This window comes from Peromyscus maniculatus, chromosome 2 (assembly GCF_049852395.1).
Source record: "Peromyscus maniculatus bairdii isolate BWxNUB_F1_BW_parent chromosome 2, HU_Pman_BW_mat_3.1, whole genome shotgun sequence".
Taxonomy (NCBI): Eukaryota; Metazoa; Chordata; class Mammalia; order Rodentia; family Cricetidae; genus Peromyscus; species Peromyscus maniculatus.
In genome coordinates, this window is record NC_134853.1 from 166,192,765 (window position 1) to 166,214,924 (window position 22,160).

Genomic DNA, 22,160 nt, shown 5'->3' on the forward strand with positions numbered 1-22,160 from the left:
ATTAAAATGGAAGGATTCTGATTCACTCTTTCAGAAAACCAACTTAAGATACAAATACTCCTAAGCAGAAGTCTTTTTTCTTTTTCTTTTTTCTTTTGGAGACAGGGTCTCACTATGTAGCCCTGGCTCTCCTGGAACTCACTATGTATATCAGGTTGACCTTGAACTCACAAAGATCTGCCTGCCTCTGCCATGTATCACTATGCCTGGTTCCTAAGCAGAAGTCTTAATGGCTACATTTGTTTTGCTAGTATAGATAACAGAATATAAAAGATGAAGGGAAAGAAAGGATTTTGTTGTTGTTGTTGTTGTTTGTATTTTCGACACAAGAGTTTCTCTGTGTAGCTTTTAGAGCCTGTCCTGGAACTTGCTCTGTAGACCAGGCTGGTCTTGAACTCACAGAGATTCACCTGCCTCTGCCTCCTGAGTGCTGGGATTAAGGGTGTGTGTGCCACCACCGCCTGGTAAGAAAGGGTTTTTTTTAAGGTTTTCCTAAGTCATTAGTTGCTTGTCCTAAGTTAGTGACAGAGATGCCCAGGACTCAAGGTTCCTCCTGATAACTGTGTCAAAATTCTCTTCACCAGGCCACGTAAGATGAAGCTGCCTGCTCCTCACAGTGTGATGCTGCAGAGCACGGCAAACAGATACATGACTAAGCTAATGATCAAGATCTGTTTTACTGCCAACCTTCTTAGACTAGAACGAAAATGTACTGAGGGATACAGATATCCAGAAGATAAATAAAGCACTCTCTGTACATACTGTTCTCATTTTAATATAAATTGGCTTCTCTAAAATCCTAACAATGGCAACACACCATAAGCAAACAATACTCATGACTATATAATCTCATCACATTGGTTTATGGAGAATCTGTTTTGTAAAATTCAGACTGCCATATTAATTTAGGTTTCATTTCTATCTAAAAGTTTTTCTTTCTGCTCTTACCATTATCTTCTACAATAAGTTATGAGTTCCCACTAGGGGTCCAAATCATATGACAACTAAGTCTTAACCCTGTCTCTATTGTCTCAGAAGATGAGTAACTAGTGCTTACCCACTGAACAGTGGTTGATTAATGCATCATTACACCTTAGTCTTTTGGTTTCTGGTTGGTTTGTTTTTTTCCAGACAGGGTTTCTTTGTGTAGCTTTGGCTGTCCTAGAACTAGCTCTGTAGACCAGGCCAGCCTCTGCCTCCTGAGTGCTGGGATTAAAGGTGTGTACCACTACTGCCTGGCTTTGTTTCTGTTTTTTTGAGACAGGGTCTCACGTGTCCAGAGTTAGCTTCAAACTCTCTATGTAGCCAAGTATAACCCTGAACTCTAATCTTGCTGTCCCACCCCCAAGTGCTGGCATTGCAGGCGTGTACTATCATACCCAGCTTAAAGCAATGAGCATTCTACTATCAAACCTAAAACTACTTCTTGATGAAGAAACGATGTGGACAACAGAAACATCAGTAACCTATGCATCTCTGACAGAGGGTATATACACCAAGAGCAGGAGGCAATGACTCAGCTTGGGACTTCGAGGTCAAACAGTTTCATGTACTACAAAAAATAGTGATGATGGTGACAACAGATAACTTTCTGAGATTCATGATTATAAACCCTACAAGTTACTTCTGGCAGAAGCTCCAGACCTGCAGATAGGTTCAGAAATGAGATACAGCAAGACAGCCATTGTTGACAAAGAGAGCTTGGCACTCCTGACTCGTATAGGACTAAGTCCGCTGCAGTCCTCTTATTTCTGAGGTGCCACCACGGATTCTTTAGGCTAACCTCAGGCTTTCTTTGCTCCTGCTCATTTTATCCCCGTATGTTTCACTAACCACATTTCTTCAGAGATGAAGCATCTAGACCACAGGACCACTTGTTGAACCCATTACATCAGAATCTTAACTAATTACTGGGCAATTTAGGTCAAGCAGTTCTCCAGGTAGTCTTCAGAAGATGCTGTATAGTGTACTAAGTAGACTGTGCCCTACAGACAATGCCTGTGCTTAGTTTCTAGCACACTGGCTTTCATAGACCTCTAAGCACTGGAAGACTCAGAAGGACTGTTCATGAAATAAGTGGCTAAAGCAAGATTACCCAAAATTGCACAAAGAGGCGTTTAGAACAAGAGCTGGTCCCTTTTTGCCTTTCTCACAATAACCTCACCAACCTTCCTACTAAAATGAACCAAGGGGATCGGTCGTAAAATGGGTCATGCCCATCACTGAAGAGATCTGATCCCTCTTCCGTCCCTGCGTCAGAGCCGGTGTCATCCACGAATGCCTCATCATCAAAATCCTCCATGTCATCCTGCTGTTCGTCAGCCAGTTCAGTGATGTCGGAATCGGCCGTGGAAAAAGTGGGGGAGGGTGTGCGGTCGGCAAGGCGCTCATTCACACAGCCGTGGAAAATGGGGGAGCTAGACACCAGGTAAGACGCCAATTAACACAGGCAGGGAGAGAGGAATAGTTGGTTAAACAGGACGCTCAGGTGCCAACAGGACAGAATGCACTGACAGAATCAACATGGTAAAAGCAAATAGAAGAGCAAAAGGGAAAACCGAGCATAAACTGCACGGCTCAGGTAAAGGGAACAGGGCAGGTTGAAAAGATCTATCAGGACAGAGCCTCAGAATAAGAAAAGCAAAGAGCATCCATGAGTAGACCATCTCAGGTAAATATTAGATTACAAAATGTTGATGTTCTCCAGTTTACACAAAAGATCAGCATCCTGTCCTCCAAGAGCCACTCATAAAAAAAAAAAAAAAAAAAAAAAAAAGAGAAAGGGGGGGGAGGGAATAATGAAGCTTTAAGTGAATTCTCTTGTCAACTCAGAGCAGAAAACCAGATGGATGGAACCGTGTATACCAAAGCAGCACATGCTGGAGTGAGACATGTTTGTTTGCCAATGCACCTCTGCACAGCCTAGTCTACTGTCAGGAGTGGAGTGGAAAAGGTTGACTTTAATCAAATACTATACTTCAGGAACTCTGTTCGGTCAGTTCCTTTACATACCATCACAGGGCATTGAAGAGGAACTCAAACTCTGACACTAATAAGCTCAGGATTCACTGGGGCTGGAGAGCTGGCTCAGTGCTTAAGAGCACCAGCTGCTCGTGCAGAGGACCAGGATTTGGTTCCCAGCACTCACACGGTAGCTCACAACCATCTGTAAGTCCAGTTCCAGGGGATCCAATGCTCTCTTTTGTCCGTGATGGGCATCAGACATGCATATGGTACATAGGCATACATTTAGGCAAAATACCCACACACATGAAAATAAAATCTTTTTTAAAATTTTTACAATTCCCTGCTTTTACATTTCTAAACCTCTTGCGAACTAAGCTCCAAACTCACGAAGGCACTTTTATTTTCATAAAATGTTGAGAGTGATGTACTCATAAAAGAAACTGAGGAGTCCTACCATGGTGTACAATTAACTTGCCCTGGGTAATGACTAAAGCAAGACAAACTTCTTAAAAAAAGAAAAGAAAAAGGACCAATCAGATTATGGAGTAACCACGGTCTTATAATATACACTGTGATTTCTATTTAAACTGTACAGGACTCATGTACGTTGTCTTTTTCTTCTCTGTCTACCTTGATCAACTATGAACCATTTTGTAAGTTGACAGTCCAAAATGACTGTCAAATACTTTGGTTAAAAGTCTGACAAAGCAATATGCATACTATGTGAAACTGAAGTAAACATATTAAATGATACAATGTTCTGAGTGAATAAGATTAGAGAGGCAGTGGTTTTTTATTTGTTGTTTTTCTTCTAGTGCTGGGAATTGAACCTGGGATATCCTAGGTTGAGCTACAACACCCGTCTGAGAAGGAGCTTTTATGTAATCGTCGTCTCCCCCCATATTCTCTACCAACATTTAAAAAAAATTGAAGTACTTGATATTATTTTCGAAAGACAATGAAGTCATTACATACCTTCCCACAAGTTTGAACCAGTGGAACCGATCGTAGAATGGATCACTGCCCGTCATGGTCGTTTCGCTTTCGTCTTGGGCACTGGAGGCCATCTCACCTGCCCTGTCGTACATCTCCCGCATTAAATCCAGTCTCTGCCTATTTAGCAAATACGGAGCACACTGAGTTAAGATCATGAGACTGCATTAAAACTTTGCTTTGGAAACTTCTTGCATGCAAGACATTTTTAAGAAGCCATTCCTATCATCTAATGCTATTAAAAACTGGCACTTCCAAAAGACCAGAAACCAAAACGTGCGACTAGAGAGAGATGCCACCAAAGTAAAAAAAATGGCCTATATAGTCAGATCTTTTCAGAAGCGTGTGTGTGTGTGTGTGTGTGTGTGTGTGTGTGTGTGTGTGAGAGAGAGAGAGAGAGAGAGAGAGAGAGAGAGAGAGAGAGAGAGAGAGAGAGAGAGAGAGATCTAATTTGACTAAACTTACAGTCATGGAAGAAATGCAGTTCAATGGTGTTTGACATCTCGAATTTAACTAGATAGTGGGAATTATTTTGTCATACTAGATGTAAAAGAAATGAGACTTGTTTATTAAAAATTACCGGGGCTAGAGAGACAGCCCAGGGGTTAAGAACATGTACTGTTCTATAAGAGGACTTGAGTTCGATTCCCAGCACCCACATCAGGCAGCTTACAACTGCTTGTAACTCCAGCTCCAGGGTATGGCCCTAACCTCAGGTACATGCACATATACAGATATATACACATAAATAAATAAATAATAAAAATACTTAAAAAAAATTACCATGAGGCCCAGGACTAAAGTAAGAGGATCTAAGATAGAAATAAATTCAGAATTGGCTCATTTAAAATTTAAGAGGGCTTATGAAAGTAAATCTGAAAATCAACAAATGTCAAAGTTGCCTAAGAAACGAGTTTCATTGATTTGAGAAAAAAAATGGATGGATGATAATATTGGTGACTGATCACAGTACTTAGAAACCACAAAGGAGAAACTGACATCATCTTCAGAAATAGGTGAGTATAAGGGAACAAACACACTTAAGCAATTCACTTTTTTTTCCCCTCAAGACAGAGTTTCTCTGTGCAGTCCTGGCTTTCCTGGATCTTGCTCTGTACATCAGGCTGGCCCTAAACTCAGAGATCCACCTGTCTCTGCCTCCTGAGTGCTGGGATGAAAGGCATGCAGTACCACACCTGGCTATTTTCTTTTAAAAAATAGTCTTTTAGGAATATTTTCCTACTTGAGTTTGTCCAAAGACCAATAATGTGTTGCTCCATTCTTCAGATCCTGGACTTCCACTGCCACCACTGTACGAGGGAAAGGTCTGTCCTCATGAGTTTTTTCCATCTCCGTGGGAAGTAATTCAGGAGGCAGAGGGGAGTAGAGCGTGTCAGTCAGCAGGACAAACTGAAACTGTACCTGGAGCGAGAGAATAAAGATGGACAAGTGTGCACATCACTATTCAGCAGGCACGATTCAGAGACAAGGCTCTACAGCATCACTAAGGGAAACAGTCCAATATAGAGCATATGTTTAATAAACAGCTGTGGCTAACTGAAAACCTGACCCTACATTTTCAACTCATGGAACAATCTTAATTTTAAACTAAGTTATTTACAAAATGTGTTTTCCTGGAGTGGTGATTTCCCCTCCCACGAACTAAAACCTCAGTAAATATGTTTCAGTGGGAGCGTGAAGACTCCTGTGGAACATAACCAAGAGACAGAGGAGGACACAGTCATTTGCTAATGAGAGAGGATGCACATGTAGCTTTTTAAATGCGGAGAATAACTATTACTCTTAAAAGCATTTACTACAGAGTAAGTATTGTGACTGTATCATATCATTTATGTCTTGCTATGCTACCTTGTATTTTTACCAACAAATACTAGTTAAGCAACAGGTACGGCAATAAGAAAAGATGTAGTTCTTGACTGTAGTTCACTCCCTGAAGAAAACGGTTAATAAATAATTACAAAGTGTTTCTGAGATCATGGTGAAGATGACACCTACCCCAGTTCACAGATATAAAACACTCCCCTAGGAGAAGGAAATGAACTTTCCAGTGAGGTAGTCTGCATTTCTCACACTATACAATACAGTCCCTAGCTGCTGAGTAGTGACACACACAGAAGAATCAAAGACTCCATGTGAAAATTTAACAACAGTGTTTAGGTGCTGGAGCTTCAGCTCAAGTAGAGTGCTTCTCAGGAGGCACAAGGCCTTGTGTTCAGTCACCAGCAGCAGTTTGGGTCATTCAGCGTGTCTCGGCACTGTTAGCAGACTTCTGTATGCACCCATTCTCTCTCCCACCTCCCCAGTGGCAGCTTCTGCTGCAACCCCAGTTTGTAGATGAGGCAATAGAGGTATGTAATTATTCGGTCAACTGCTGCTGGCTGTCTCAGCACAGAGCGCATACATTTGTCTGCCAATCCGTGCCTCTCAGGCCTCTCAGGAGAGGAGCAAATTGGTGACAAAGGGGCATAGAGGTCTCAGAGTTACAAGCTAAAGTTAGAGAACTGAAAGAAAACCAAGTGGCTGGAGAGATGGCTCAGAGGTTGTGAGCACTGACTGCTCTTCCAGAAGACCTGGGTTCAATTCCCAACACCCACATGGTGGCTCACAACTGTCTCTAACTACATTTCCAGGGGACCTGACACCCTTACACAGGCATACACACAGGCAAATCACGAATGCACAATTAAAAAAAAGAAAACCAAGGTCTTTTTCCCCCAGAAATCCAAAAGAAGCATTTATCTATTAATGGGTTTATCCAGTTCTTATTTAAAAACCTCAGATTTGTAAAATGAGCCAGAAAACTACTGTAACTTTTCATTACTACCTATGTTGTGCTGGCACATATACAGAATGAAGCTGTTTCATGGCACAGAACAGCTGAGTTCTCCCAAGTGAAAGGTTAATTTAAGGCTATTCATCTAATTGAAGTCGACCCACTCTGCCTCCAGATCCCCCTCCATACCTTCTTCTTCAGTTCCACACTGATGGCGTTGGCTTCCTTCAGGTATACTGCATTGCCCCAGAGTAAGTCCCTTAATGAGGTAAACTGGTGAGACTTCCATTTCCGGAAGGCCCACTGGGCCAAGTCAAACTCATGCTGTGTCCAAGGAACTGAAAGAGCAGGGGGAGCACATGTAACAGTGACTTCATAAGCACGACAACCTTCATCCCTCCTGTACAGTACATATACTTCAGGAAAACCGACAATCAGAAGAATACGAGTCTGGGTTGCTTGGTTTGTTTGAGACAGGGTCTCATGCAGCCCAGGCTGGCTTCAAATCTGCTATGTACTCAAGACGGGCCTTGAACTCCTCATCCTCCTGCTCAACTTTCCAAGTGCTGGGATCACACACATCTCTCTTATTAAAAGAGCGGACTCTTTGTTATGTTTATTTATTGTAAACTTTCCACTGTAGTTATTTATTTATTGGAGGAGGGAGCATGTGCCACAGCTGCATGTAGAGGCTCAAATACAACTTGGAACGTAATTGGTGTACCCAAAGCCATTGCTGGTAGATTGGTTTCATTATGACAAAATCTTGCCAGGTAGCCATGTGACATTGACTGGCCTGACACTGTTGTAGCCTGGCCTTGAACTAAAATCCTGCCACCACGTCCCAGATTTGCTGGGATTATAGGCATGAGCCACTAAGGCTGGCTTATTCCTGTCAGATGGCTGATGGTACACATTTATCTCAGCAATCCGGTGAGCAGCAGCAGGTGGATCTGAGTTTGAGGGCAGCCAGGGCTACAAAGAGAAACCCTGTTTTGAAAACCAACCAAACAAAAACAACTTGTAAGACTCAGTTTTTTGCTTTAACAATGTGGGTTCCAGAGATCAAACTTAGCATACCAGGCTTGGCAAAATGCAACCCTACCTGATGAGCCATCTTGTCAGCCCCCTTTTCTTTTTCCTTTTTTTTTTTAAAAATATAATTCTAATGTGTAGGTACAATTTTTTAAGTCCCTGGTCTTTCTTTACTATATTGTACACTTTCATAACTTGAAAATAACTAACAACAAAAGGCCCCAAATCAGCTAAGAAGTTCTGGAAAATTAAGATAGGCAAGCATGACTAGACAATACCATCAGCCATCTGACAGGAATAAGCCAGCCTTAGTGGCTCATGCCTATAATCCCAGCAAATCTGGGACGTGGTGGCAGGATTTTAGTTCAAGGCCAGGCTACAACAGTGTCAGGCCAGTCAATGTCACATGGCTACCTGGCAAGATTTTGTCATAATGAAACCAATCTACCAGCAATGGCTTTGGGTACACCAATTACGTTCCAAGATCCTCAGCAAGGAATCTCTGATGGGAACTAGAAAATTGAACAAACTATGTAAGCAATGATTAAGCTCTATATTTACATGAGACTGACCCAGGAAGGTCAAGCATGCGATGTTGAGTGTCGGTCTATGTGAAGTTCCCAAAAGATTATATGCAGACAGTCCTAGAAACCTTCGAAGTTGTAGGAACACTGTCAGTCCTCCGCTACCCTACAGAACGCAGCCTAGTGTGGCAGCACTGGACATCTTGTAGCAGGCTCAGTACAAGGTCAACAGAGAGAAGGCAAATCTGAGGAAGCCAGCTTTAGGGCAGGCTAAAGGACTGACTTGATAAGACTGGTTAAAAAAGACAAAAGGCAAAGTTTCAGGCCCTAGCTCTCACCTTCCTCCTCCTCCTCTTCTTCTTCAGTTGTTTCTGCAGCCAGAGAACGAGTCTCAACCTGTTTCTGCAAGGCCTGCAATTTACTCTCGTAGTCCTGAGTGAAAAGAAAGGAGATCAATGTAGAGAAGGGAGGAAATAAGAAGGAAAGGAAAAAAATGGAAGGAACCAACAGCAAAGGACAAACACACGAAGGGGGTGGGGGCAGTATCTTAAACGCCAAGAGTTCCACAGAAAGAAGATTAAAGTCACCAGTACCTCCTGAGGTCCCAATCTTCTAACTATTCAAATTGGAAGATAATTAAGACTATAGATTTTGAAGCTCCTTGTGGCTGAAAATTAAAAGCCCACAGTACTACTGAACTGAAACAGTTGTTATTCAAGAGAAATTTTATTTTAAATATATACTAGCATATGTATTAAAATGAGTACAACACAAATCAGATTTATCTCCTATTTCTCCACCTATTACATGTATTCTCTTTTCTCATTTAAGGACTTATTATCATTTTTTAAATTATGTGTCTATGTGTGGGATTGTGCATGTGTGAGTGCAGGAGTCTGAAAGAGTCAGAATAGGGTGTTGGATCCCAAGGAGCCAGAGTTACAGGAAGCTGTGAGCAGTCACTTGGTGTGGGTGCTGGGAACTGAGCTCACGTCCTCTTCAAGAGCAGTACATGCTCTTAACTGCTGAGGCATCTCTACAGCCCTGCTCCATGTATTTTCAGTACAAGTAGTATTATCTCAAAGGGGCCAATGTTTATTGAATGATGGGGAAAAACATTCCTGTTCTTTTTTTAAACTAAGATTTATTATTATTAATTATTAAACGGGGGTGGGTGGGTGGGGCTGGGTTTTGGTTCTAACAACTGGTCAGATTAGTCTTATAACTTCAGAAAGCTAAGTCTTTCCTAAATAATAATTTCCTCATCTTTAAAATTCTTAGTATCTCTCTCTCTCTCTCTCTCTCTCTCTCTATATATATATATATATATATATATATATATATATATACATATCTATACATATATATATGTAGATATATATAGATATAGATATATATAGATATAGCTGGACAGTGGTGGCGCACGCCTTTAATCCCAGTACTTGGGAGGCAGAGGTAGGCGGATCTCTGTGAGTTCGATGACAGCCTGGGTTACAGAGTGAGTTCCAGGAAAGGCGCCAAAGCTACACAGAGAAACCCTGTCTCAAAAAGTCTACCAAGTTGATCACAGTCCTCGGGGGAGGACTTGTCCTGGAGGAGGTGGGAATGGAGGGTGGGCTGGGGGTAAGGGGAGGGGGTGGGAGGGGGGAGAATAGGGGAACCCATGGCTGATATGTAGAACTGAATGATATTGTAAAATAAAATATATATATATATATATATATATTAAAAAAAAGAATAAATGTAAAAAAAATTTAGTATATGATCTTACTAAACAGATGGAGAAGTATCAACAGAAAAAACATTCAAAAGGCCTCTTAAATGGAATTATACTAATCAAATGGCACTCCTTGGTTAGTATGTATGCACATCCATGTTTCTGTGTATGCGTTCAGGTGTGTACATATATGTAGAAGTTAAAGGTACCTTCTTTATTGCTTTCTCCATTTTTTTAAATTTTAAAATTTTATTAATTCATTTGCTTCTCTCTTCCTTCCTTTCTTTCTTTTTTGAAAAGATTTATTATGTATACAGTATTCTGTCTGCATGAATGCCTGCAGGCCAGAAGAGGGCACCAGATCTCATTATGGATGGTTGTGAGCCACCATGTAGTTGCTGAGTACTGAACTCAGGACCTCAGGAAGAACAACCAGTGCTCTTAACCACTGAGCCATCTCTCCATCCCTATTTACTTATTTCTAATAGTGTGTGTGTGAGTGTGGACACATACATGTGCTGCAGTGAGATGGTGAAATGATAGTGTTTAGGAGTTGGTCCTCTCCTTTTACCATGTGGGTTCCTTAGATGGAACTCAGTCAGCAGGCTTGGCATTTGGCATTAGCTGCCTCTACCTGCTGAGCCATCTTAACAGCCCATAAGAAAAAGATTTTTAACAAGTCATAACCAATTCAATGTATAAATGTTGACTAAATCTCAGATTAAAACACATGTCTTTCTTTTTCTTTTTTTTCCTTCTTCTTCTTCTTCTTTTTTTTTGGTTTTTCAAGACAGGGTTTCTCTGTGTAGCCCAGGCTGCCCTGGAACTTACTCTGTAGACCAGGCTGGCCTCAAACTCACAGAGATCTGCCTGCCTCTGCCTCCCAAGTGCTGGGATTAAAGGTGTGCACCACCACCACCACCACCTATCTATAACATATAGTCTTCTAAAATTTGTATTTTTAAGATAAATAAGAAGAGATTATTTGTTTATTTTTTGTCTGTTTTTCGAGTCTGGGTTTCTCTATATAACAGCACTGGCTGTCCCGCAACTCGATTTGTAGATCAGGCTGGTCACAAACTCAGAGAGATCCGCCTGCTTCTGCCTCCAGAGTGCTGGGGTTAAAGATGTGTGCCACCACACCTGGCTAAGAAGAGATTTTTTAAGTGGATGTATATTAAATGATGTAGAGCTGGCATTAAATTTCTTGGAGGATAATCATATTAATAGGAAAGCCTTGATTTTAGGAGATATAAACACAGAACCATTTAGGAGCTGACTATCATGCTGTCTCCAACCTTCAAACTCATCAGAAAGATAAATAATCAGGGGGCTAGTGAGATGGTCCAGGGGTTAAGAGCACTTGCTCTCTTTCAGAGCACCTGGGTTCAATTCCCAGCACTCACATCAGGTGGCTCAAAACCACCTTGTAACTCCAGCTCCAGGAGATTCAATGCCTTCTGGCCTTAGCAGGCATCAAGGTGCACATAAACTAATGAAGGCACATCGCATACACATAAATAAAAAATGAATAAATCTTAAAAAACAAAGTTCATTGTACCGTTTTTTCAGCTTCTCTGTAGTCTTGAAATGTGCCTTGGGTAGCCATTAAGTTTTTTCCTCTTACAACCTGCTTATAATATGGGATTCTTCCAACAAAAAAAGAAATGCCTGCTGTTTCATCTAAAAATCACCACGTAGAAAAACCATCAACATTTCATCTTGGGGAATTCTTTTAAAGATTTATTTATTATGTATACAGAGGTCTGCTTGCATGTATGCCTGTAGGCCAGAAGAGGGCGCCAGATCTCATTACAGATGATTGTGAGCCACCATGTGGTTGCTGGGAACGAACTCAGGACCTCTTGAAAAGTAGCCAGCAGCCAGTGCTCTTTACCACTGTGCCATCTCTCCAGCCCCCATCCTGGGGAATTCTTTTATTTTATTTTATTTTATTTTATTTTATTTTATTTTATTTTATTTTATTTTTCCATCACAGGCAATTTATTTTGTTCTATTCATTCACAGTTAATACAGAAAATACTTGGAAACATTTCCATATAATGTTTGACACAGAAATCATCAAATAGAAGTATACAATGTTGACAGGAGGCAGTACATTTATAATTTATAACCCCAAATGTATTTATAAATTAGAATTTTTTTTTTTTTGGTTTTTCGAAACAGGGTTTCTCTTGCGTAGCTTTGCGCCTCTCCTGGAACTCACTTGGTAGACCAGGCTGGCCTCGAACTCACAGAGATCCGCCTGCCTCTGCCTCCCGAGTGCTGGGATTAAAGGCGTGCGCCACCATCGCCCGGCCCTGGGGAATTCTTAAAGAATAAGTCTGTAAGTTGGTCAAACTACCAACCAGGACAAAGTCTAGATTCTGCCAGCTAAGGTGTGAGGATAGTTTTCTCTAGAAGCTCTTGCCAGGCTTCAGTGGGAATAAAAGATCTCTCATCACTCTCAGGATGGAGGGAAAAAACCTCCAACTAAATTTTGATCAGAATTTGGTAGTTCAAATAGCAGAACCACTTTTTAAATTGAGCCCTTTCCCAAACCTGGCTGTTTATGAGCTCCCAAGGATATTAGTGTATTATAAGGTGTGTGTCTGTGTGTGTTTGTGTACTTACACACGTGTGCATGAGCATGCATATGTATGTGCATGTGCCCTCAGAGGCCAGATGGTGAAACTAGCTAGAGTTACAGGCGATTGCGAGCTGTCTGACATGGGAGCTAGAAATCCAACTCTAGTCCTCTATAATAGCAGCAAGCTCTCTTAATCTCTAAGCCATCTCTCCAACCTCTAGACAAATATATTCTGTGTTCCTACTAAGTATCTGATGCTACAGATATAGAGGTTAGTAAGAAAAAGGTCCCATATGCGAGGGGTGAAGAGGTGGTAACCAGTAAACATGGTACACACTCTAACTATGGTAGAGAGAAGTATTCTGAAGAATATAAACAAGGTAGGAGATAGATGAAGGACTGCCAGGGAGAAGAAAAGGAATGAGAGGAGTACTTTTCTGTAGGTGGTAGGGAAAGAGAATCGAAACTGACATCAGCCATGAGGTAGGAGAGGTTGCTTTCACTCCTAGAAGCACCTCTTATGACCTTTTACAGTATCCTACATTTTTCTCTCTTGACCTGTCACACAGTACGGATAAATACCAGTGTGGCTATCTGTCCATGGCTGCTTCTCCATAATTCTGAATTTCACAAGCACCCTACTGTCATTTACCACCCAAGCATCTGGCACATATCTCTCTTCCAGACAGAAACAGTCATGTTTAGAACAAAAGGACTCAAAAATTACTGTCTTTTAGATCAAGAACCAGCACATTATGGCCTATTGGCTAGATCCAGACACCTAACCACATAGTCAACAAAGTTTAAAGTACTAGTAAAGACTAGGAGTATACTTCAGTGGTAGAACACTTGCCTAGCACATACAAAGCCCCATCTGGTTGCATCCCCAACACCAATTTTAAAGTGTTACTCTCTGGCTGTTTACAGGAAAATGATTTCCAATCCCAGCTCTACCTCAACAGTTTTCCATTTCAAAGGTGCTTGTTTAAGGGATCAGACATGACTTAGGTACTCTGGATGCAAATGATCAAGTCTCAATGCCTGCCCTGGTCAATCATTAATTCTGGAGGTGGACCAATCAAACTATGTTCTCCCAAGACCTCTAGGATACTGTGACTCTGCCCTGGGGAACAACTGCTCTGAGTCCTGTGCATACAGACGGCTGGGAAATGAACATAACCGATAAGGTCCACATTCTATTAGCCTACATGTGCACGGAGGAACCAAGCAAGTGAGGAGACAGGATGGCTACAGGTTGTAATTCTCAAAAAATCAGTCATCTTTTTGAGACAAGGTCTCACTATGTAACTCTGGCTGTCCTGGAACTCAGTATGTAGCCCAGGCTGGCCTGGAACTTATTGAGATCAGTCCACCTCTGCCTCCTGAGTACTAGGATTAAGTGTGTGCCACCATGCCTGACTAGGGTGGGCTGGGGTAGGAATGGCACAGAAGCAGAGATTTGGAAGAGGAAAGCATGATAGGAAACAAGTTTCTGTCATGAGGACGTGTAACTGAGGAGGAATAAAAGGCCAGAGCTATCTGCACTGTGATACTGTCAAGACATGAATTCAGAGGAGGGCAAACCGCTACAATATGTAAAACCTTGTCAACAACACTAAAATTCAGGTTTGGAAGTACAATGGGAAGTCCATGAGGTCACTGAGAGGAAGTGACTTGGATCAAGAAGATGACTCTGGTTACTGCATGGGCAATGCATGACACAAGTCAGGCTACGAGGTGAGAAGCGATGGTGACAGTTTGGTATCTCTAAGATGACAATTTAGACAAAATCAAAGTCACTACCCTGAGTTTATGGGTAGGCAGTTTTTAACAATCAGAAACTTGGCTTCAAATGACAAGATATAATCAGCAAGCAATCAGAGAAAGGGATATCCATATCCCAGGTGACACCTCACACCCTGTCAACATTTAAATGTGCCCCTCATCAGGAGAAGACAATCTCAGATGTATGTGTGCTCCCTAGGGGCCCAATAATTTCTTTAAAGCAACAGTTAAAAAAACTTCTTTAGATTTATTTACTTTATTTTATGTATATGAATGTTTTGCCTGTCTGTTGGAATCCTAGAACTGGAATTGGGGTTATGGATGGTTGTGAGCCACGATGTGGATGTTGGGATTTGAACCTGGGTCCTCTCCAAGAGCAACAAGTGCTCTTAACCACAGAACCATTCTTGCCAGCCTTCTACAACTCCCTCCACGCCCCTTTTTTTGAGAGACAGGTCCAGGAGATCTCCCTGTGTCAGTTTCCTCAGTGTTGATATGACAGGAGTGGGCTCCCATGGCCAGCCTACGACCTTGTTCTACTATCAAAATAGCTCCGCTTTTCTCTCGCTCTTCATCTCCCTCTTGGCACTGCTAGGGAAGCACTCCTCCTCACCTGAATCAAGTAGCAGCTTCCCAACTGGCCCACATGGTTCTGAGTTTGCCTGCCTACAATCCACCTTATACATCAGTCTTTCTCAACCTTCATAATGTGACCCTTTATTCCAGTTCCTCACATTGTGGTGACTCCTACCTCCAACCATAAAATTACTCTGCTGCTATTTCATAACTGTATTTTGTTACTGTTGTGAATCATAGTGTAAACATCTGATATTCAGGATATCTCATATGCAACCCCTGTGAAAAGGCCATTTGACCCCACAGGTTGAGAATCACTGCTCTATACTGTGACCACATTGAGCTTTCTAACAAGGCGGACCTAATAAAGGAATCTCCGTGTTGACACTGGGTTAGTAGTTTCTCACACCATAGTCTGGTCCAGCTCAGTACCTCCAGTGTCCTTTCTTGTCTTTTGCCCACCACAACAGATATGGCTTTCTGACTATCCCCAGTAATTCACATTTCCCCAATCCTGACCTGGTCTCTTCCACTCTGATCCTTCCCTCCCTTGTTCTTTTTATTTTGGAAAATTCTTGGTTATACTGTGGGACTTGCCCTTGGCTTAAAGCTTTCTTCCTCCACAAACCTCATCTCCCATTAGTCTCTGGATGTGACTCTGCCCACACAACCATTACTGCATATATCATACTGCACTGGAATCACCTCTGTGTTCTAGGACACTAATGAGTGGTCTTGGAAACTCCACTAGTTTCTCCCAGAGCAGAAGGGAAAGATATGAGACCCGGTACAGAACAAATCAAGCTTTGCATCTCTCATAAAGCACAATATTTCATATTAAGAATTCATGCATATCAGTTGCATATGTTGTATTTTTGTTTTTGTTTTTTGACACAAGGTTTCTCTGGATCTCACTCTGTAGACCAGGCTAGCCTCGAACTCATAGAGATCCGCCTGGCTCTGCCTCCCGAGTGCTGGGATTAAAGGCGTGCGCCACTGCCACCCAGCCAGCATATGTTGTATTCTGATTTGTAACATACACAGTGTTATTTTCCAATTTGAAAAATCTGCTAGGTCCAAATTCTTTTAAAGTCTTTTTTTTTTTTTGAAATTGTTGTTTTTATGTGCATTGGTATTTGGCCTGCATCTTTGTGTAAAGGTGTCAGATCCACTGGAACTTCTGCTACAGACAGTTGTGAGCTGCCATATGGGTGCTGGGAAATGAACTCCAATCCTCTGGAAGAACAGTCAATGCTCTTAACTGCTGAGCCATCTCTCCAGCCCTTGACTACATGTAAATTTTTAACAAGACCAATGGCCCATTAAAAAAAAAAAATCAAAATTCTGCTTTGTCCTATTTCATCTTTAGCAAACTAACAATAATCTGAGCGGAGAAAAGCAGAGGTTAAAGGGGAGAGAAAGGGTACATCACTTAAAAGAATTTCAAATCATGATATGTAATGAAGAAAAATGGAAAAGTTTAATGTTAACTGAAATCAAAAAGTATTAATCTTACTCATATATGAAGAGATTTTATTTAAAGTTCCCATGTAAGACCGAATTATTTGTTTTTTTATCATTTTGTGGCACCAGAGACAGAACCCAGGGCTTTGTGTGATAGGTTAAGTGCTAGCATACCACTTAGCTATATCCTGTGGCTCCCAATTCTGTAAAATTGAAAAGGACATTAAATGCAAAAGCTTGAAAATAATGAAGTCCATACAAAAATATATATTTAAAAAAAGGTATTTGGCATACGACTATCTTCAGATGACAAGGCAGTAAATACGGGTCAGGAGCAGACTGATTAATTAGCACAGCCTTGTTTCAATTCCCTCCTCCACATAGAGATAAATCACACTTCAAAGAGCATTTCAACTTTTATTTAACGAGGACTTTATTTTCTTAACATTACAAACTAACTCTCCCTTTCTGAAAGGCAGGTCTTACACTCAATCTTCAAGCATTGTTTTAAGAAATTGAGAAGAAAACCACAGTTCATCAACAAGAAGATTCACAACTTCTTTTTACAGTAATAATAAGAAAAAACAACACATTTCACAACCTAAAGTGGACCAAACTAAGTTTACCTAGAGCAGATTTTAAAATCTGGGGAAGATGATATCAACCAGTTATGAGAATTGTTGTAATGAATTTGTCTGTAACAATACAGCACACACGCTTGCTTTGCACTGAACCTAAGCCTCCTTCATCAAGGTACACAGACCACAGGAAGCGTCCCTCCTCTCAGGCTTCTGTGTAAACCATTAAGGCAAGTCAACAAAGGACCAATAAGGCACCAGGTACAGCAGCTGACCTTGGGAAGCCTGAGTAACTTCCTGTAATCTGATAGCATTTAAAAATTCAGGCATTAGTGTGGCAAAGTCAGTGCTTTGTTTTCAGTATCTTATACCTAAAGCACAAAAGGTCACTTCAAGTCACTTCAATGTAATAAACAACTTGCTGTACTAAAAGAATCAGAAGCAAGAATTAAGGAAAGGCCCTTTGGTTTAAATTTATTAACCAGATTTTCTAACTGTCTATAGAGTTACATTCTGGTCTGGAAAATTCAGTCTCAGTAATGCCAGATCATTATATAATTTCCCAAGCATAAACACTTTTCCCTGTTTAACGATGACAACACCTAGGAATATTTTCACAATAAAATAATGCTTTAATGAAGGCAATTTCTCTTTGGTCTTGTTTAATTTAAGCTGAGGGAGAGATACCACCATTAAAAAAACAAAACAAAACTGAGCCTGGTGACACACACCTCTAACTCCAGCAACTGGGGGAGCTGAGGCAGGAGGAGGACTGCAAGTTTGAAGCCAACATGGGCACATCAATGAGACTCTGTCTTAACAGAGCAATAAGGGCCCTTAAAAGCATGATGGCGCTATATACTTGTTCAGTGACTCAATCAAGCAATTTTGTGCAGACAGTTTTCTAAGGTAAACTCTGAGATGCATGAAAGGACATCACTAGCAGTCAAACCTTAGTTCATTTCTTTCCTGGTCACCTAGAAAATTAAGGGCTTTTTTAGATGTCTGATCAGTAATATGAGGATACTTAGATTAGTAGGTGAAGAACAAAGCTAATTCTTTGGACTATCCCTGTGGGCATACCAGCATCCACATATGTACATGATAATGTTACAGAACTCTTCATTCCAACGTCAACAATAGGAAGTTAACTCTAGTACTTAGTAGTAAAGGGAGTATTTTATCTATAAATAAAAGCCAAACTATATGAATCAGAAATATGTTATTTCAAGTTTTTCTGGTAGAGTTGGAACCTAAGTAATTAGTACTTTTAATTTTAAAAAATGAAATTCTTGACAAAAAAAAACCCAAAGTCAGTATAATTATGTGTGAAAAGGAAAGACAACATAGATGCATTGAAGTGACTGACTTGAAGTAGCCTACCAAGAGTACATTCAAACCAAATGGCACAGATTGTCATTCAAGGAAGTCAACACACAGTAAGTATCAATCACCCAAGTTGAATCTGCCATACAAACTTACACTGAAGACTAGAACTGTTCTAGCTATGAAAGCAAAAATATCTCCCCAAATTTCTTTTTTTAGGAAAAAAAAAAAAAACTTGGAAGCAACTTTCTGTGCATTAAGACATTTTCTTAGAAGAGAGGGGGTGGAAAAAAGCCCACTACAATGAAAACTAATGTGCTCTACTAAAGCATAGCACTCACACACAACCCAAAACGGAAAAAAAAAAAAAAAAAAAGTCAGTCCATAATCCCAGTCTAGGCCTCCTTGAGTGCTATGCTCTTGGCTGCAAGTTATCACGCCATGGGGAGACAGATGGTCGGCAGATGATTGGGTGTGACTTAGGAATCTTCAACACTGTCTAGTCTGGTGATCTCTAGCTCTTCATGCTGACTCTTAGGAAAGCTTCTGACAAGTGCAAGAGATCAAGACGTTTATAGAAAGCCATTCTTTTCTTCCATTAAAATCCACTGTTTCTTTTTCTTTCTTTTTTATTTAAAGAGAGTTCTCCATTGAGGCAAACGCAGCCACAACATGGTGAAGTGAGGTATTGATAGTGACTGTTCATCAAGACTTATCTTTCCTTGCTTGAGTATCTGTGAGCATTACTACTGTTGACCAAAGAACAGGTTACTATATATATATATATATATTTATCTTGTCTCCAGACTCAACCACAGTTAAGTTTTATTATCTCATCAGCTAGTGGAAAAAGGCAACGAAGAGGTGAGTATCAGCCTTCCTCCCATGTCCCATCTCCTTCTCTCACCAGATGATCTTCTTAGAAACATAAAGATATTGCTCGAAGCACACGAAAGTTTTGTTGATATTTCTGTTGGCATAGTTTTAGCAAATATAGTTCATTCTGTGTGAGATAGTAAATTTCAAAATGCAAATCAAATAGAAACCCAGAGAATGCCAATTTAAAGATTTTAGAGTTATGACAAGTTTTGTATATATTCTGATATACAAAAATTACTGAGTCAGGGTCCAGCAATGGTGGCACATGCCTTTAATCCCAGCACATGGGAAGGAGGCAGAGGCAGATGGATCTCTGTGAGTTTGAGGACAGCCTGGTCTACAGAGTAAATCCCAGGACAGCCAGGGCTACACACAGAAGCCCTGTCTTAGAGAAAAAAAAAAAAAAAAAAAAAAAAGATACTGAATTAGTTCCTTAAAAATATAGAATAAGATGATGACGTCTAAGATGCAAGATTGTGTAGGACAAAATGTCTGAAGATCTTGGGTCTCAGCTTGTAAAAGAGCCAACTATATTATATTTAATGGAAAGAATAGACATCAAGGTGTAATCTAAAGCTGTATCCACACAGTTGCATGTTATTTTAAGCCACTTTCTAATGTTTATAGAGAATAAGAGGCACTTATTCTATATATCAAGTTCCTCTTTTGAGTGTTTGTTTGCATAAACAAAGTGGCAGGTCTTTTGGGATATCAAATCAATTTCTAAGCACTATAAAAAAAAATAACAAAACTTACACCAAACAAGACAAACCAGTGTAAGTGCATTAATAATCTAGGCACCGTGGAGGAAAGCATCAGAAAAATATAGAGCCTAGATGTTTTATACCGAATTTTAGAACCTGCCCACTGATAATACACAAGCAAAAAAGGGAGGTGTCAATACGTTTACCAGTGTTGTACATTTTAACAATAAAAACCAGTTAGTATTTGTAGGAACACAACATTAAAATCATGATGCACCAACACAATCCACGAGCTAACATTAACACTGCCTGTTTGCTTTGCTACAATTTCAAGTTTGTCCAGTAATTTACTTATACTGTGGTTTCTCGACCAGCTTTGAGATTGGGTGCTGAGAATTGTCTCCTCATCCTTGGAGGTGTCACAAACTGGCTACAGTGGTTGGGCCTGTCAGTCTGCTTTTGACAGCAACTGGCTGTACTGCCCTCTAACTGACCTCCAGTGTTAGAATTACAGTAAGACTGACGGTGTTGGTGAATATGACGCTTGGCCTGGAAAGTTTGCAGATCAGCGGTGGGGTGACCACTGTGGGAGCTTAATGACTCCGAGGAGGCAGTTGCCTGGCAGCGCATATTTTTCGGTTGGCCATTATTGAGAGAATTGCTTCTCCAACGTAGCTGAGGTGGTGGTTGTTGATTATTAATATGATGTTTGCTAACTTGGATATGATCTTGACTTCTTATACCCTGGGAGCCCCATGCTGACTGGGGATCTTTAGAAGCCACTCTACCAACTTTTTCTTGGCTTTCTTCTTTATATCCTTTTCTTCCTTCTTCATCTTTTGGAATTCTCAGCTCAATAACCTCATCTTCTGTTATAATTATATGCGTCCCAGGACTCCAAGAATTTCTGTGTTTAGGATTGCTCTTAAAGGGAAAGCGGGGCTTCCGGTTCTCAGGAGGGATGAACCTATGGGGCACATTCTGCCGACGCAGCTGCTTTGTTATCTCCTGCTGTTGCAGGTTCTTAAAACGTATTTGCTCTTGCCTCATCCAACGCAGACGTCCACGTCTAAAAGCTGGATCACCATTCATTAGCTGGGAAACACGTTCTTCTTTGCCAAGTTCTCCACTTTCTCCTTTATTGACATCATTATCAGAGATGCTGTTAGCACCAGCACCAAGGGGCTCTTTTGTTTTGTGATTTCCTTGGTTTTTCTGTTCCTGAGATCCAATCAATGGCAAGACTTTCTCCATTTTGAGCATTTTGTTTCTTAAGACTTTGATCTCTTCATCTTTCATATTATTTTGCTTTTTGACTTCTTGCAAAATATCTTCCAACTTGTCTATGTGAACCTTGAGGTCATCTACATCTGTTCCACCTTTCCCAGTGGCCATCATATCTTCGATCTTCTCATCCCCTACTCCAACAGTGTCCCAGACATCCCTGGCCACTGCCCTCCAAGAGTCTCGCTCATTGGGGTCTTTCTTCCCATACATGGCACAAAGCTCTTTCATCTTAACAATGGCCAAGGCTTCAATCTCCTGCCGACTGTGCCTAAAATCATTGAGGGCAACCTCATAGCAAATCTCTTTAACAGCCTGAATTTTAAGATCTGAGATGGTGACCCACTTGGAATCTTTACTCAGGCGCCTTCTTTGAGGGATTTGGTACATTTTAATTGGTTCTCGTTTCTTTCCACTGCTGGGAAGGCCACACTTTTTAACAATGGTTTGTAACTTGCTAGGAGGTAGCTTTTCTCTCAGAGAAGTAATCAGTTTCCAGCTCTCTTCACAGGACCTCTTGTCAGAATCGTCCCCGCTATCAGAATCCGCGTCCTTTGGAAAAACAAAATAAAAAAATGGCCCCCAAATAACCAAAATTAAAATGTAAAAAAGGAAAATCAAATTGAAGAAAAAGCAAGCAAAATGCCTTAACCAAATTTAAAAAACAAAACAAAATACTAGAAATCAAATAAAAACAAAAACAAAAACAAAACCTAGACAGGGAAGCCTACTAAGACTTATGCATATGTGGATTACTATTAATATAAATGTGTGTGTAGTCCTGATCCAAATTTCTACTTCCTGAGGTAAATAAACTATACTTCTTGGAGGGCTGATATTCTCTCACTCTAGTCATATGAACTAGTGTGAGATAACCCTTCCGCCATGCCCAGAAAACAGGTAAAGCCCACGTCCCACACATGCTAACAACATGCAGCCACTTC

General features: G+C 40.8%; 1 protein-coding gene across 16 annotated transcripts in view; it reads right to left on the minus strand.

The window, feature by feature from the left end:
• Nucleotides 1-22,160, minus strand: part of Kif1b (kinesin family member 1B) — a 143,067-nt gene that overhangs the window by 45,297 nt on the left and 75,610 nt on the right. For 8 of the 16 annotated variants that reach the window (XM_076563506.1, XM_076563502.1, XM_076563504.1 and 5 more), the window contains 5 exons: nucleotides 8,652-8,745; nucleotides 6,944-7,092; nucleotides 5,204-5,382; nucleotides 3,943-4,080; nucleotides 2,169-2,417 (listed from right to left, as the gene is read on the minus strand). In XM_076563506.1, the coding sequence (XP_076419621.1) occupies nucleotides 2,169-2,417; nucleotides 3,943-4,080; nucleotides 5,204-5,382; nucleotides 6,944-7,092; nucleotides 8,652-8,745 (809 nt within the window). Of the gene's footprint in view, nucleotides 1-2,168; nucleotides 2,418-3,942; nucleotides 4,081-5,203; nucleotides 5,383-6,943; nucleotides 7,093-8,651; nucleotides 8,746-16,848; nucleotides 21,769-22,160 lie in introns of those variants that run through there. The other 8 variants (XM_076563513.1, XM_076563510.1, XM_076563511.1 and 5 more) reach the window with 2 other exon arrangements.